The sequence below is a fragment of the Squalius cephalus genome (genome assembly GCF_949319135.1).
Source record: "Squalius cephalus genome assembly, chromosome: 2".
NCBI classification, from domain to species: Eukaryota; Metazoa; Chordata; class Actinopteri; order Cypriniformes; family Leuciscidae; genus Squalius; species Squalius cephalus.
In genome coordinates this window covers 50,361,255-50,376,236 of record NC_137123.1, presented here as the reverse complement: position 1 = coordinate 50,376,236, position 14,982 = coordinate 50,361,255, and the positions used below count along the sequence as shown (strand labels likewise).

Here is a 14,982-nt window from a genome sequence, read left to right as displayed (position 1 = left end):
CCTGCTGCTGAGAAGATGCAGTGCACAGAAGCTGTTTGTTTGAGAAGGGGAAAGGGGAGGGAGCGCGGAGGCGCGGGCGCGGATGACAGTTCACCCCTGGGTCTCTCCCAAATGGAACGGACAAGGGGGGGGATCCATATAGTTATCTAAGTCAGTCACACCTCGACTTTCTTCCAAATAACACACATTTCATTCATAATATTATAAATACAGGCCTCTATATTTCCTGCACATTTTTGTTTTTCTGCATGGTCTGAATGGCTAATAAAAATAGGTAATACAAAAACGATTACTTGGTCACCACCACCAAGGTGAATTGGTTTAGTCTTGACTTCTGGTCGTGACTCGTGAGTGACAGTTGGTATGGGGGGGATCAGGGGAAATCTGTTGATTGTCGATGTCGAGTGCCAAATAAGAGATGGACAAGAAAGGTCAAAGCCATCAGGTACAATTTAGAAACGAGCGAAAGATAAAGGTATGCAACTATGTTTTCTCTGTATGATTACGGTATCCATGTCATGAATGAAGGGGCAATATTAATTGGTGGGTATAACTCTTATTTGTTAGCCTTTTTGCTATGATTCTTGCTATGCTTAACAATAATTCGGTTTTAACTCAAACACGAGATCTAATTTCACCATAATATTGTGCTTTGCAACAAAACTGTTACAAGTTCAGTTATTACACTACAAAAAGTGCACTTGAATGGGGGGCGCTCGAAGGGTGTCTCACCCAGGGTGTAATTGAATGTAGAACCAATGTTCTACAATTTTAACTAAACCCCTTTACTGCTGAGAGAATCATCGGTACACCCCTGCCCACTCTCCAAGAACGGTACTCATCCAGAGTGAGTAAAAGGGCTGGCAAAATCACTCTGGACCTCTAACATTTCTTGCACCGCACACATTCAGAAGAAACACATTTCTGATGCACATTTAAATACGTCATTAACTAGTTGTTCAGTTCACTCCATATACACTGCGTAGAAATTTTGTAAATGCGGTTGCCACTACCTGCATTTTTGCGGGAGTTAATTTGGCTGTAGAATGCTGCTGTCACTCATGTTAATTATTGCGCTGTGTGTGTACAGAACAGGATTAAACACTAAAAGTTGAACTGACAACCAAATTTAATTGCAGTGTGTACGTGGCCTTAAAACTTTATTCAAATTGTTGTTATTTATTCCAATTTTATTCATTAGGTACTAATACAGTTTCCGTTTTTCCATTACTTATCATTCATCTATCATTCTTACTAGTATTTCTATCACCAATTGCAAATGCTTTTTATTTGTCATATGTAATGACTAGTCAGATTTGCAACTTTATAGCTATATTAAAATCTTAATAATACTTAATGAATACTTAGTAAACCTGAATAGATGCCAGTAACAGTTGTAATACATACTTTTCAGAAGTGAATAAGTGATATCTGATCTACAGAAACCATAGAAGTCAGTGGCAACATTTTTTGATAATGTTAAAATGGCTTGCCATACTATGCATCTCTCTGACTATGTTTCCCAGCTGCCAATATGAAGGTTGTTTTGACCAAAGGTTTTTGGTATACTGGTGCTGGACATCAGCTGACGTGTGCTTACAGGAAATCCAAACAGATTTTGAATTAGAACTGCCCTTGTTAAGAGGACAAATTGCAATTTTCATTATCTTAAGTGGAGGATTTTGGACGGTGTCACGTCTCTTGCTGCAGTTCAGCAGCTCAGTCATCTCTGTGTTGCCAAAGACCACTGACATGAATTTAAAACTTATTGCTCTGCCTGCCCTCTCATGCACATGTTAATCGATAGAGTTTAAAATGTTGCAGCTCTTCAATGATGACGTGCTGTCTGCTGCATCAGAAGTCTTAACAGGACAGGAGTGTGCGCGCGCATGTGTGTTCATCGTAAACAGACACACGCATACTCTGTTTCTGATATTGTTTTTCTTCTAATACAATTATGGCAACCTGGTGGATATGTTGGCTTTTCAAACCTTCAAGTACTTTTGCTTTCTCATTTTATTGTGAGAAACTTCCATTCTATACTTGTAGGCTGATGCTTGTTATGCGGTGGGCATGTATGTTGTGTGAGTAGCTACTTTGAGTTTGATAAATTATTCATGAATCAAAGCAGGTTTTTGATACTGATAGGTCCTTACTCATCTTCTGCAGGCTGTTTGTGAGAGATAGAGATGCTGACTCACTGGTCTTTCTTTTCAGAAGTGACTCATTCCTTCTTTTATGGACATATGATCACTTTGCCATTTTAAACAGAAACAGTGTCCTTTTATATTCTGTTTGTTTTCCCAACATATATATATATATATATATATAGAGAGAGAGAGAGAGAGAGAGAGAGAGAGAGAGAGAGAGAGAGAGAGAGAGAGAGAGATAGATAGATAGATAGATAGATAGATAGATATAGATAGATAGATAGATAGATAGATAGATAGATAGATAGATAGATAGATAGATAGATAGATAGATAGATATAGTTTTAAGCTCAAATGCTTTACTGCACCAATATTTGTTAGTATTAAAAAGGCCTTTTAGAACAACGCAGACTGAAATCGAGAGTAGTCTAATGGACTAAGATGCCAACCTAATGAAGTTTGTCCACTGGATTTTTGCTGACCGTACAGACAACCTCATCTACTCAACCAAGTGACCATTAGGGTCTTCAATCCATAATAGTATGATTGGTGTGTGGGCAGGGTGGGTTTTGTGGTGCTTTTTAAGTGTTGCTGTATGTCTACACATTGAGAGTACTTTGCTTTTGTTGACCATTTTAACTTTGTCCTTTTTAATATTGTATAAGTGCATACCCTAAACTGACATGAGCCTGACAAAAAGGAATAGGTCAGTCCATATACCCATATGGATATAAACCCATACATGACTTTCTTTTGTGTATGAAAGCTGAACTATAAGCAAATAAGCTTTGCTTTTGTTTTGTCCACAGAGTGCAGTGGATTTGTTTTGTTTTGTCCACAGAGTGCAGTGAATTTGTTTTATATTGTTTTTTTCCACAGAGTGCAGTGGATTTGTTTTATATTGTTTTTTTCCACAGAGTGCAGTGGATTTGTTTTGTTTTGTTTTGTTTTGTTTTGTTTTGTTTTGTTTTGTTTTGTTTTGTTTTGTTTTGTCCATAGAGTGCAGTGGATTTGTTTTATATTGTTTTTTTCCACAGAGTGCAGTGGATTTGTTTGGTTTTGTTTAGCTTTGTCCACAGAGTGCAGTAGTTTTGTTTTGTTTTGTCCACAGAGTGCAGTAGATTTGTTTTGTCCACAGAGAACTGTGGATTTGTTTTGTTCTGTTCACTGAGTAAAGTGATTCTTTTGGTTTTGTTTTGTCCACAGAGTGCAGTGGATTTGTTTTGTTTTGTTTTGTTTTGTTTTGTTTTGTTTTGTTTTGTTTTGTTTTGTTTTGTTTTGTTTTGTTTTGTTTTGTTTTGTCCATAGAGTGCAGTGGATTTGTTTTGTTTTGTATTGTCCACAGAGTGCAGTGGATTTGTTTGGTTTTGTTTTGTCCACAGAGTGCAGTGGATTTGTTTGGTTTTGTTTTGTCCACAGAGTGCAGTGGATTTGTTTGGTTTTGTTTTGTTTTTTCCACAGAGTACAGTGGTTTTGTCTTGTTTTGTTTTTGTTCTGTTTTATTCACAGAGTAAATGTTTTGGTTTTGTTTTGTCCACAGAGTTCAGAGGATTTGTTTTGTTTTGTTTTGTCCACAGAGTGCAGTGGATTTGTTTTGTTTTGTTTTGTTTTGTTTTGCTTTGCTTTGCTTTGTTTTGTTTTGTCCACAGAGTGTAGTGGATTTGTTTTGTTTTGTCCACATAGTGCAGTGGATTTGTTTTATATTGTTTTTTCCAGAGAGTGCAGTGGATTTGTTTTGTTCTGCTGGATTTTTTTGTTTTTGTTCTGTTTTGTTCACAGAGTAAAGTGAATATTTTGGTTTTGTTTTGTCCACAGAGTGAGTGGATTTGTTTTGTTTTGTTCACAGAGTGCAGTGGATTTGTTTGGTTTTGTTTAGCTTTGTCCACAGAGTGCAGTGGATTTGTTTTGTTTTGTTCTAATGGATTTTTTGTTTTTGTTCTGTTCTGTTCATTGAGTAAAGTGATTATTTTGGTTTTGTTTTGTCCACAGAGTGCAAGTGGATTTGTTTTGTATTGTCCACAGAGTGCAGTGGATTTTTTTGGTTTTGTTTAGCTTTGTCCACAGAGTGCAGTGGATTTGTTTTGTTTTGTATTGTCCACAGAGTGCAGTGGATTTGTTTGGTTTTGTTTAACTTTGTCCACAGAGTGCAGTGGATTTGTTTGGTTTTGTCTTGTTTTGTCCACAGAGTACAGTGGTTTTGTTTTGTTTTGTTTTTGTTCTGTTTTGTTCACATAGTAATTGTTTTGGTTTTGTTGTGTCCACAGAGTGAAGTGGATTTGTTTTGTTTTGTTTAGCTTTGTACACGGAGTGCAAGTGGATTTATTTTTGCTTTGTATTGTCCACAGAGTGCAGTGGATTTGTTTGGTTTTGTTTTGTCCACAGAGTGCAATGGATTTGTTTTATTTTGTTTTGTCCACATAGTTCAGTGGATTTGTTTTGTTTTGTCCACAGAGTGCAGTGGATTTGTTTTGTTTTGTTTTGTTCACAGAGTAAAGTGAATGTTTTGGTTTTGTTGTGTCCACAGAGTAAAGTGAATGTTTTGGTTTTGCTTTGTTTTGTTTTGTCCACAGAGTGCAGTGGTTTTGTTTTGTTTTGTTTTGTTTTGTTTTGTTTTGTTTTGTTTTGTTCACAGAGTAAAGTGAATGTTTTGGTTTTGTTGTGTCCACAGAGTGCAGTGGATTTGTTTGGTTTTGCTTTGTTTTGTTTTGTTTTGTCCACAGAGTGCGGTGGATATGTTTGGTTTTGCTTTGTTTTGTTTTGTCCACAGAGTGCGGTGGATATGTTTGGTTTTGTTTAGCTTTATACACATGGTGCAAGTGGATTTGTTTTGTTTTCTATTGTCCATAGCGTGCAGTGGATTTGTTTGGTTTTGTTTTGTCCACAGGGTGCAGTGGTTGGTTTTGTTTTGTTTTGTTCACACAGTGCAGTGGTTTTGTTTGGTTTTGTCTTGTTTTGTCCACAGAGTACAGTGGTTTTGTTTTGTTTTGTTTTGTCCACAGAGTGCAGTGGTTTTGTCTTGTTTTGTTTTGTTTTGTTTTGTGGTTTGGCCACATAGAGTACAGCAGAGCAAACCACTACAGTGTAAGTTACAGAATATACTGTAAACTCCGGTCCTAGAGGAACACTGTCATTAGAATTTGACTAATGGAGCTAAATTCTCCAGGACAGTGGCTCTCCAGGACTGGAGTTGCCCCTCCCTGATATGTTCACAGATTCATAGCATCTCTTCCAAAACACCATGTTCACAATCTGTTAATCAGTTGAACATCTTAATGTCTTGTGATGCATAAACTCTCATGGTATCTTTTAGAGGGCAATTTCATGCTATAGTCAGACATGACAGGAAATGCATTTTTAACTGATCTGTGAGAATTCTAATGCGGACAGCAACAGAGTCAATCTATGCAATACGTCTGACTGTTTTGCAGAAAAACAAAGAGATTAAGAAATGTTAAGATGCTAAACTGAGTGTGTAATCAAAACGATGAATCTGATTAACTGGGTTACAGAGCACTTTGAATCTCATTAAGCTTATTGGTGTTGGGAAGAAGGCAAAAATAGAAGGATAAAGAAGAAAGAGCATAATGTGAAGCTGAGAACTAAAGAGAAAGAGTAGATTTAGTAAAACAAGAAGCAGAGAGTTAGATTGATATTAATGAAGTTAGATTAAGCAGAAAATGATAAATAGAAAATGTACAAAAAATGAGCAGAAAAATGTACAGAAGAGCAGAAAGAGTGATCAAGAATACATAGAAAAATATATTTTACATTAATAAAGGCACCTGTCATAACTCATGTCCAATCATAACTGCATTATAAACATTTAAAACATTCCAGAATGCATTAAGTCTATAAGCCTGTCCAAAACCACAACAGTAGTCATTTGATATTCACAGTTGCCTCAATGAGCATCGCTGCAATTTAGCTGGTCAATATGCCTCCATTCTTCAATCAATATGACAAGACTCTTTAACCACAGGGAACATATATTGTATATGTGCCTGACACTAAAGCTAACATTTTGTTTATACAGCCAATTGGTGTTCTTCACAAGCAGTTTTCATCAATACATTTCAATATAGATTGAAGACATGTTTTGAGACATGCCTCAAGAACCCTGTAACCTTTCTTTCTCTCAGCATCAGCCAAATTGAATAGAAATAGTAATAACATCAGATAAAAATGTTAACATCTTTAAAATTTAAAAGACTGATCAACAAAATAAATCAATCATGTTTACTCAGTTTTGTTTTGTGTTTGCTTATGTGAATATTTTTTATTCATATAAAAGATAAAAATGAGGGATGAGCAGACAAAATTGCATGAAGATTAGAAATACTGAATCCAATAATCATAAGATTTAAGGAAGATTGATATGCATACTAGTCACATTATATTGTGTCTTTTGCAAATTTGCAACTTTATATGTCTCATATTTGAGATTGCTTTATATTGCCGTGACATGAACACCGATAAGTGGAGTGATCCAGACAGTGAAACATAAACATAAATATCAATACTATATATATATATATACACCACTCGGCAAATCAAATTTGAGGACAATAACTAATTTGTGTATAATCAACTTTGTATCATGCTTGTTGCAAATATTGTGTTTTATATGTAGTAATAGTTACAGTACACTTATTTAAAATTTTAAGAAATGCTGTTTTTGTCACACAAGTATAGGCCTATCCTTTAAATGGGTCTTATTATTATGCCCTTTTACGAGGTCTTGATGTACTGGAATATGTTTTCATGCTTGATTGTTCAAAAAATACATTATTTTTCACATATTTTACATTATTACAGCACCTCTCTCCCCAGTCTGTCTCGAACCTGTCGTTTTCGATGAAGCCCCTCCTTCCGAAATACGAAATGTGCTGTGATTGGTTAGCTGGCCCAGTGTTTAATTTGTCAGCACTTAGAGCATGTTTGGAAAATGTCCCACCCCTCCATAACTGCGAGTTCTACTCTAGTGTAAATATTAAGGATGCCGTCAATTTATAACTAATTCGAGCCCGATTCAGACCCTGACAGTGTTAACAAACAAGAGAATCATGCAGAACGGATTTCATGCACAGACTTTGCAAGCACAGATTTTACAGGACATTTCAGAGTGCTATGTTTTTTGTAATTTTCTTATGCATTTTAGATACGATGTTATCCACCATTTAATCGTGATATTTGTCGGAAAACTAAGGTAATACAAACAGTAATCGATCACTAAACCATGGTTAATTTTCCTAAGGAGCAGTGAACCATCTTACAAAAGCGAAGGGATTACACAAGCTGTTCTCCATAAAATGTGCACCGCATAGATAAACGTTTGGGTTATAATGTTCAGGAACAGTGTTTAAAATAAGTTTTAGTTCTTGAAAAGGGGATTCTGTTAAATAAAATATCTCCCTTTGGAATGGACTTTGAGCTTTGTAACCTTGCAGATCGTTTTTATGCTCAAATAGCAACATTACACACTTACTAAAGTGGAAAAAGTTGAAAAGCATAATAGGAACCCTTTAATTAAATGGCACAGAGCTCAGCTCAATGAAACGGTAAAGCATCCCCCTCTAGTGGCGAGATCCGCACTGTTTACAGGGCACCACAGAGCTCTTGAACGAGCTGAGCTGTCCATGGTCCTGAACCAAAGAGGTCTGACAAGACTGCTGTCCATGGTGCTGAAGTCTGTTTAAGAATGTTCCAACTGACAAAGTAAAGGCTTGGTTCTTTTTTGGAATCCAAAATTCTGCACCAAATGAAACAAATATCATGTTCCTATTTCAGGTTCATATTTCAAGTCATTAGTCCATTTATTGCTGCTCAATTGCAGTGACTTTCCTATCAAACCCTCCCCTTTCTTTCTTTATTTCAGTGCTCAGTGACCCAGTAGAGTCTTGGCTGAACTGACATTTAATGTTTTGAATCGTCCGTTTCTATGACCTATAGGTTTTAATGAAAAGTAGCCATCGCTATTTGATTAATTGTTATAGCAAAGGACATCCAATAAAAATCCATGTTACAGCAGGTTGATTTACGTGTGTGACTACAAGACTTGACAGTTGGTTTGTGCTAGATGAACTTAAAAATTATAACCCGTAATAATTCCCACACTCTGTGTGTATGCGCGCGCACGCGCGCGCTCTAGCAACCGAACCAAGCGAAGGCAAGTAAACTGTATAAGGTTTCGTTAGGTGGTAAAGGAGATCCATCTGACCGCTTTATATCTGGTTTCCTGCTCTTTCCCTATCGCAGTCTATCTCGCGTTACTTCAGTTTAGTACCGTTGTGTTTTAGTTTTTAGTGTTGCAAACTTATCGTAAACATGTTGCTAATCGGTAGGCTAATTGCGCAAGGTTTTAAACTCCGTACGTTACAACAGAGTTGACTCGCGCAGTAGCGAAGAGAGGTGGACGCCTCGCTGAGTCGTGTTACTTTGCGTCTTGATTTTAAATAGGAGGAATGGGGTTAGTGAAATGCCAACTCTCTGGAAACAGATAGTGTTCTCCTTCGCTTCTATACTCAGCATCGGTTCTGTGGTACTTCTGGTCGTGGCACTGTCCACCGAGCGCTGGGTCACCGGAACCACATTGTGTCAGACAGGAGTAGATCTGGTGAACGCGTCCAGTCTAGAGCTCGAGCAGTTCACGGGACACATTTACTACGGCCTCTTTCAGGGCGGGAAAACACGGAGATGCGGGCTCGGAATCCGCCGCTCCAAAATATACAGTAAGAGCACTAACGTGTTGACTGATTAGATAAGATTCCCCTCTGATTAAACAGTCAAGCTCTGTACACATATTATAATGAATAACATTTATTTAATGTAGGCTATTATTAGAACAGGTCTTTGAATTTTGTTTAGTTGTAGGCTAGTTTTGTTGATAATTTTGTCCTTTTTTTTAATTAATAGGCCTACTTTTATTACAAATTATTTAAGTATTACATTTCTAAATTGATTTAAAAAAAAATAGAGAGAGACATTTAGCCTATGTTACAAACTATTTCTATTTCAAATAAATGCTGTTCTTTTGAACTCTAAGAATCTTGAAAACTTGTGTATGTGTAAAAATGTAAATATAATATAATGGAATATATATATAAAAAAAACTTTTTTATAAAAATGTATCAGTTTCTATAAAAATATTAAGCCACACAACTGTTTTCAACATTGATAATAATAGGAAATCAGCATATAATAATGATTTCTGAAGTATCATGTGAGACTGAAGTAATGGCTGCTAAAAAAAAAATTCAGCTTTGCCATCAAAGAAATAAATTACATTTTAAAAATTACAATAAAATCATTTAAAATTGTAATAATATTTCACAATATTACAGATTTTACTGTAATTTTACATTACACTTTTACTTTTGATTGAATAAATGCAATCTTTGAACGATAGATAGATAGATAGATAGATAGATAGATAGATAGATAGATAGATCTAGCCTACTGTTACGCAGTAACTGTACGCTTTTTCACGTATAAGTCCAATTTTGTGAATCTGATCTCTCTCTCTCTCTCTCTCTCTCTCTCTCTCTCTTCCTCACAAATTATGCAGTTTTCCCAAAGCTCATCAAAACAATCAACAGTGGTCTTCATATGATCATTATCTTCTTCCTTTTCATGGCTATTGGCTTTGCAGTGCTCAGTTTAGCTTTCTGTATATATAATGCCAGAAAAGTTCCTTATCAATCTATCAAAGGACCTTTTGGCATCTACCTCTGGAATTTCATTGCAGGTAAGTCAACATAACACAGAATCTAAGATAATAAACCCTAAATCAACAATATCAACCATAACAAATTGTGAATCACTACTTTTTTCAGTTTCTAATCCAATATTTTTCAATCTCTTCTCTCAGCTCTGTTCAGTGCAATGGGCTTTGCGTGTTTCCTTGCAGCAATTCAGTGCCATCAGCTCACGAAACATGTGGCTAATTACCGTGAGAGCCTTTTTACCCTTGTGATCCTTGAGGAGAATCTTGGCTTCTCCTTCTGGTTGTGCGTTGCCAGCGCTGTAACACATGGAGCTAACATTCTTGTAGTAGCCTCCAGTAAAATACATCTGCCTAAAATACAGACTAAGAAACCCGAAGAACCCTCAGCCACTGGAGAAGACTTCCTCTACTAAAGAACAAGAAGGAGCTGAAAGGTTTGACTGCAGGGTCAGAGAGGAGGCTGTGCAGATGAGCCAAACAGAATGCTCATGTGACCCGACATCTAACCTGAGGTGATTTATGGGGTGATATGAGCTGATTTATGACTACGAACTATGGAGTTTCTCTAAAACTGTTTTATTTTGGTGCAAATAAGTCAAAAGAAAATCACTTTAGAATGCTGAGGTTTTGTGGAGGCCAGCAGAATGTTGTTTGACTGACAGGTTGTGGACGACTGCAGGAATTCCTGACTGAAATGTGACATTTTGTATGTCTTTACCACCTAGCAAGTTAAATATTAATGTTATCTCTCTTTTCATTTTAGAGCTATACTGAGAAAGATGTAATAATGCATTACCATACGAAGATATAACGAGTCAATAAACTTTTAAACACGTTTAAAATCTTCCCTTTTTGGCAGACAAGCTCTAAACATGCTAAACAACCATTATCACAACAGATATGTACAGTAACAAACAGCAGGGCCGTTTCTGGCCATTTTGATTTGATACTTTTTGTAAATTATTTAAATAAGCTGTCTCTTAATAAGCATTGAAATTATTCAACTTATGTACACAAAATATTTTTTTTCTGTTCAAACAGAACGATACTACGTGCAGTGGTTCCACGTAGTTAGATAGCAATGCAATATTTTTGCAAGTGCACTTTATCAAATTCTAAACTAATTGATTGTAAATTTATTTTCCAGTTAACTTTCTTTATACATCTAGTGCAGTGGTTGAGTGGTCCTAGATTACATCCAGCTTTTAAATAATGCTAATCTCTAAACACACAATGTATTAAATAAAACAATAAATTGACAATGCTTATAATAAAATAAGAAATAATACAATTTCTTCAACAACATTGTTTTTCTCTTTCAGTGCCAAGTAAAATATTTAAATAAAATGTTAAAAATGTTTAAATAAACTTAAGTGTGCTTTATTAAAACACATAAATAAGCCCAAGTCCAAGCAAATTTTACATTTTTGTTTCGTAATATTAAATAAAATTAAATGAAACAATAATATCACATGTTGACGCCTTCGTTTCTCAAATATGAATTTAGTAAACCTTAATTCTGTGGACAAAACAAAGTCTTTAATGACATTCTGTTTCAATTTAAGATATAATACAGCTTATACAATGGTGATTGGTGCATTTAATGAAGTGATTATTTTAAAATCTTTTATATAAGATAGATGTTGACATATTACTGACTTGAGATTTTATTTCCACATGTGAAAGGAACATTTTCGTTTCATTTGTTTGTATAGCCAACCCAACCCAACACTTGCACGCAGAGCACAAGAGAGAATTGCAGAGGTCCGGTGTAGTACTTGGCTTTACATGCACACCCTGGGGTAAAAAGTGTGACCATTTACTTTAGTTTAGATTAGTAGGCTACTAGGAGGCTCAGCATTAGGGACCCCCAGGTGACTTTGTGAAGCTGGAAATAGGGCATCGCCTTTATGGTTGGTGAGCAGCAGAGGGCGCCCTAGATCGTAACCAACCCTAACCATAACCCCACTCTTCACACTGTATAGTCTGTATAGGAAGAGTGGAACAGGTAGAAAAAGATGGGGGGAGAGGAAGAGATAGTTTAAGAAAAGGGAAGGCCATAGGAAGAGTAGAATGGGGAAAATGAGTGGGAGAATAGATGGGTAGCTAAATGGGAGGCCATAGAGTGGAAAGAATAAGAGGAGAAATTGTAATAAGCCATGAACAGAAAGGAAATGGACAGCAGGATGGAGTAAAGAGACGTAGAAGGTACATTAACAGTTATATTTTGGGTCTTATATGTTCACGTCTTATTTCTTTACAGACAATGTTAATTTTTGTTAATTTTCCACCAAGTTATGGGATCTGAAGAGTGTTTAACGCTCTCTCCTGGCACTGCCATCTCACCATTTGCGGGGAAGAAATGTCATCAAAATGAATAATAAAATCTATTTAATGAGTTCCTGTTTTTTAGGCTATATTTATAACATAAGTCCATGATATATGAGTTATTACACAAGCAAGAGTGCCATTTTTCCCTACATCTGCAGCGCAAATGTGGCATTGATTTAATACAACAATTCAATAACCAACAAATTACTAAACCTTCATAGACACATTCTGTTTGTTTTTGCTCCGTCAAGGAAAATAGAACAAACAGCAGAACCGTTGTGTCTCCGAGCGAAACAGGGTTTTATTCCTCAAATAATCTATTTGAACGAATCACATGAGTAAATGATTCAGTTAGGGGTCTGTGTCATGCGAAACAAATATTAAAGCATAATCTTTTTTTACCCATGAACAAATTATACGAACCATCTTGATACATTGAAATACAGTAATTGCTTAGTTAATTAAATTAATGAAGGATTCAACTCACTCATTAAGGCTGCCAACTCTTTTCGTCATTAACACAAATGTATAGACAAATAAAATGTATTTACTTTCACATATTCTTTGACTCTGAATGAGACATTATAAGTAAAAATATACACATGCAATTGTTGCCAAAAACAACAATAGACGAGAACAATGATAAGCATTGAGGTGATGGGTTGGAAGGATCCACATCAGAGAAAATATATTGATCCGTGTACTTCACTGTTATGCACTGCATTGAATGAATCACTTTCTGCTGCTGTTCTAGGTAAACAGTTATTTAAATTAGTTCAAATTGATTCACTTTATATTACACATGTTTTATGTTTTAATAGTCAGGAAGAGTCATGGATCTTTCAACTTTTAGTTTGCACATTTTTTTATTTACACAGGTTAGGTGAGGAGGGATGATGATCTGCATTGAGGAGTTGTAGTTGCAAGTCCACAAGTGCATCAGTTTCAGACAGTTCATGTAGTGTTCAAGCAAAAACTCTTTTTCTCTTTGCTCCTTTTCCTTGATTATTTTCTTCTCCTCCCTTTTCATGTCTTTCTCCTGTGCCCAAGTGAACAGAACAAGTGGCACTTTTCTTTTGCACTTTCTGGACGTTCCCATTGTGCTGGGTCTCATTCTTGGGACTGTCAGGAGAGGCTACACAGAAAAGCTTCATCATGAGCTTATCAATCTCAGAGGCATCATCCGAATGGCCTTGTATGGCCTTGGAGTCTCCCATTTCACTGGGATCACCTTCCTCTTCCTCAAATCCCTGGACCTCCACCACTTTGCTTCCCCACACTTGCTCCTGCACCTCGCTGTCCTTCTTCAACCAAGCAACCATCTTTCTTGGTTTCATTTCAGCCTTTCTGCATTTGAGGGCGTTCAGACTTGGGTAAGTCACTGGCCCGGATGGTCTTCCCTGTGTACTCCACATACTCGTTCTCCTCATCCTCTATGTGAACCAGCATGAGTTGTGGAGGTGGCTCAAACTGGGAAGAAGTGAACGGCTGAGGCTTCTGGCTGGGAGGCCGTCGCAGAGCAACGATTTCATCAGGTGCAGGAGTGGGGCTCGGAGGAAGCCGTTTGGGATGACGCTCTTGGGATGAAGAGCGTCGGATGGAAAACAGTTCATCAGGTGCTGGAGTGGGACATGGAGGAACCGCCAATGGAAGCATCTGTGGTTTGGGAGGACTCACTTGGGATGAAGAGCACTGGATGAAAAACAGTTTATCAGGTGCTGGAGTGGGACGTGGAGGAACCGCCAATGGAAGCATCTGTGGTTTGGGAGGACTCACTTAGGATGAAGAGCACCGGATGGAAAACAGTTTATTAGGTGCTGGAGTGAGGAACCGCCAATGGAACCACCTGGGATGAAGAGCGTCGGAGGGAAACAACTTCATCGGGACATGGAGGAGTTTTGAAGGATCCACTCGAAGAACATGGAAGGGATAACACATCTTCAGGTGCTGGAGTTGTTTTCTGAGGATGCACGGGTGCTTGTGTCACTGGCAGCTGGGGATTGAAGCGAGCAGATGGTAGAGCAAGGTATCTGGAGACACTTGGAAGCATTGGTAGCTCTCCCTCTATTGGCTTTGAGAAGGAAGATCTGACTGTAGTATGCAGAGGTTTGACCTCCACAAGACGTGGCGTTGGCTCTGTGATCTTCCATTTCTTCCGTTTTCTCTCCGTCCTTTTCTTTTCTCCAGCTTCTCTAAGCTCACTTCCTCCCTCCATCAACTTTTCCAGACGGTGCATCTCTCTTTTTTTCTGGTGCACACATCCTCTCTTCTTTATCTTTATCTTTATCAGAGTGTTACTCTGTCTATTTCAGCCTCATCTTGATGACCCACCCTTATTGTTCTTCACCTCTCTTTCCTCCTCTCTCTCTCCAAGCTGGTTCTTCTCAGGTACCTTATGGCATCTCTTCCTGCACTTCCCATCATTGGCAGTGAAGTCGAAGGCCTCTCACTCCTCTGTAAGTTTCTCTCCTGCCGCTAATTCTTGCGCTTCATGCAGTAGTTCTGATGTTCCAGCAAACAGATGTGGCAATTGCACTTACAGTTTAGAGAATGTAAAACTGTAAGAAAAAACATGATTTAAACATGAACAAAACTAATGAACATTAACCCCAAGATTAATTTATGTTCTGCACCATCGAACCTGAAATTTATCAAATCAGCTGACATTATTTATAAAATCTACATGTACTTTTGATACTTTATTCCTTAAATTTTAATATCAATGACTTTAATGCTTTTACTTGAGTCAATATCCATTTGGGTATCCTTACTTTTTTC

At 37.1% G+C, this 14,982-nt stretch overlaps 2 protein-coding genes across 2 annotated transcripts; one reads left to right on the top strand and one right to left on the bottom strand.

Moving 5' to 3' along the window:
• Positions 1–8,299: 8,299 nt before the first annotated feature.
• Positions 8,300–12,413, top strand: clrn2 (clarin 2). Its single transcript, XM_079850311.1, has 3 exons — positions 8,300–8,878; positions 9,715–9,894; positions 10,018–12,413. Exons 1-3 carry the CDS (start codon positions 8,626–8,628, stop codon positions 10,284–10,286), a joined length of 702 nt encoding a protein of 233 aa, XP_079706437.1. The 5' UTR covers positions 8,300–8,625; the 3' UTR covers positions 10,287–12,413.
• Positions 12,414–12,863: 450 nt separating this feature from the next.
• Positions 12,864–14,758, bottom strand: LOC307145037 (uncharacterized protein). Its single transcript, XM_079847861.1, has 2 exons — positions 14,051–14,758; positions 12,864–13,959 (listed from the first exon to the last, which is right to left on the bottom strand). Exons 1-2 carry the CDS (start codon positions 14,438–14,440, stop codon positions 13,543–13,545), a joined length of 807 nt encoding a protein of 268 aa, XP_079703987.1. The 5' UTR covers positions 14,441–14,758; the 3' UTR covers positions 12,864–13,542.
• Positions 14,759–14,982: the final 224 nt, after the last annotated feature.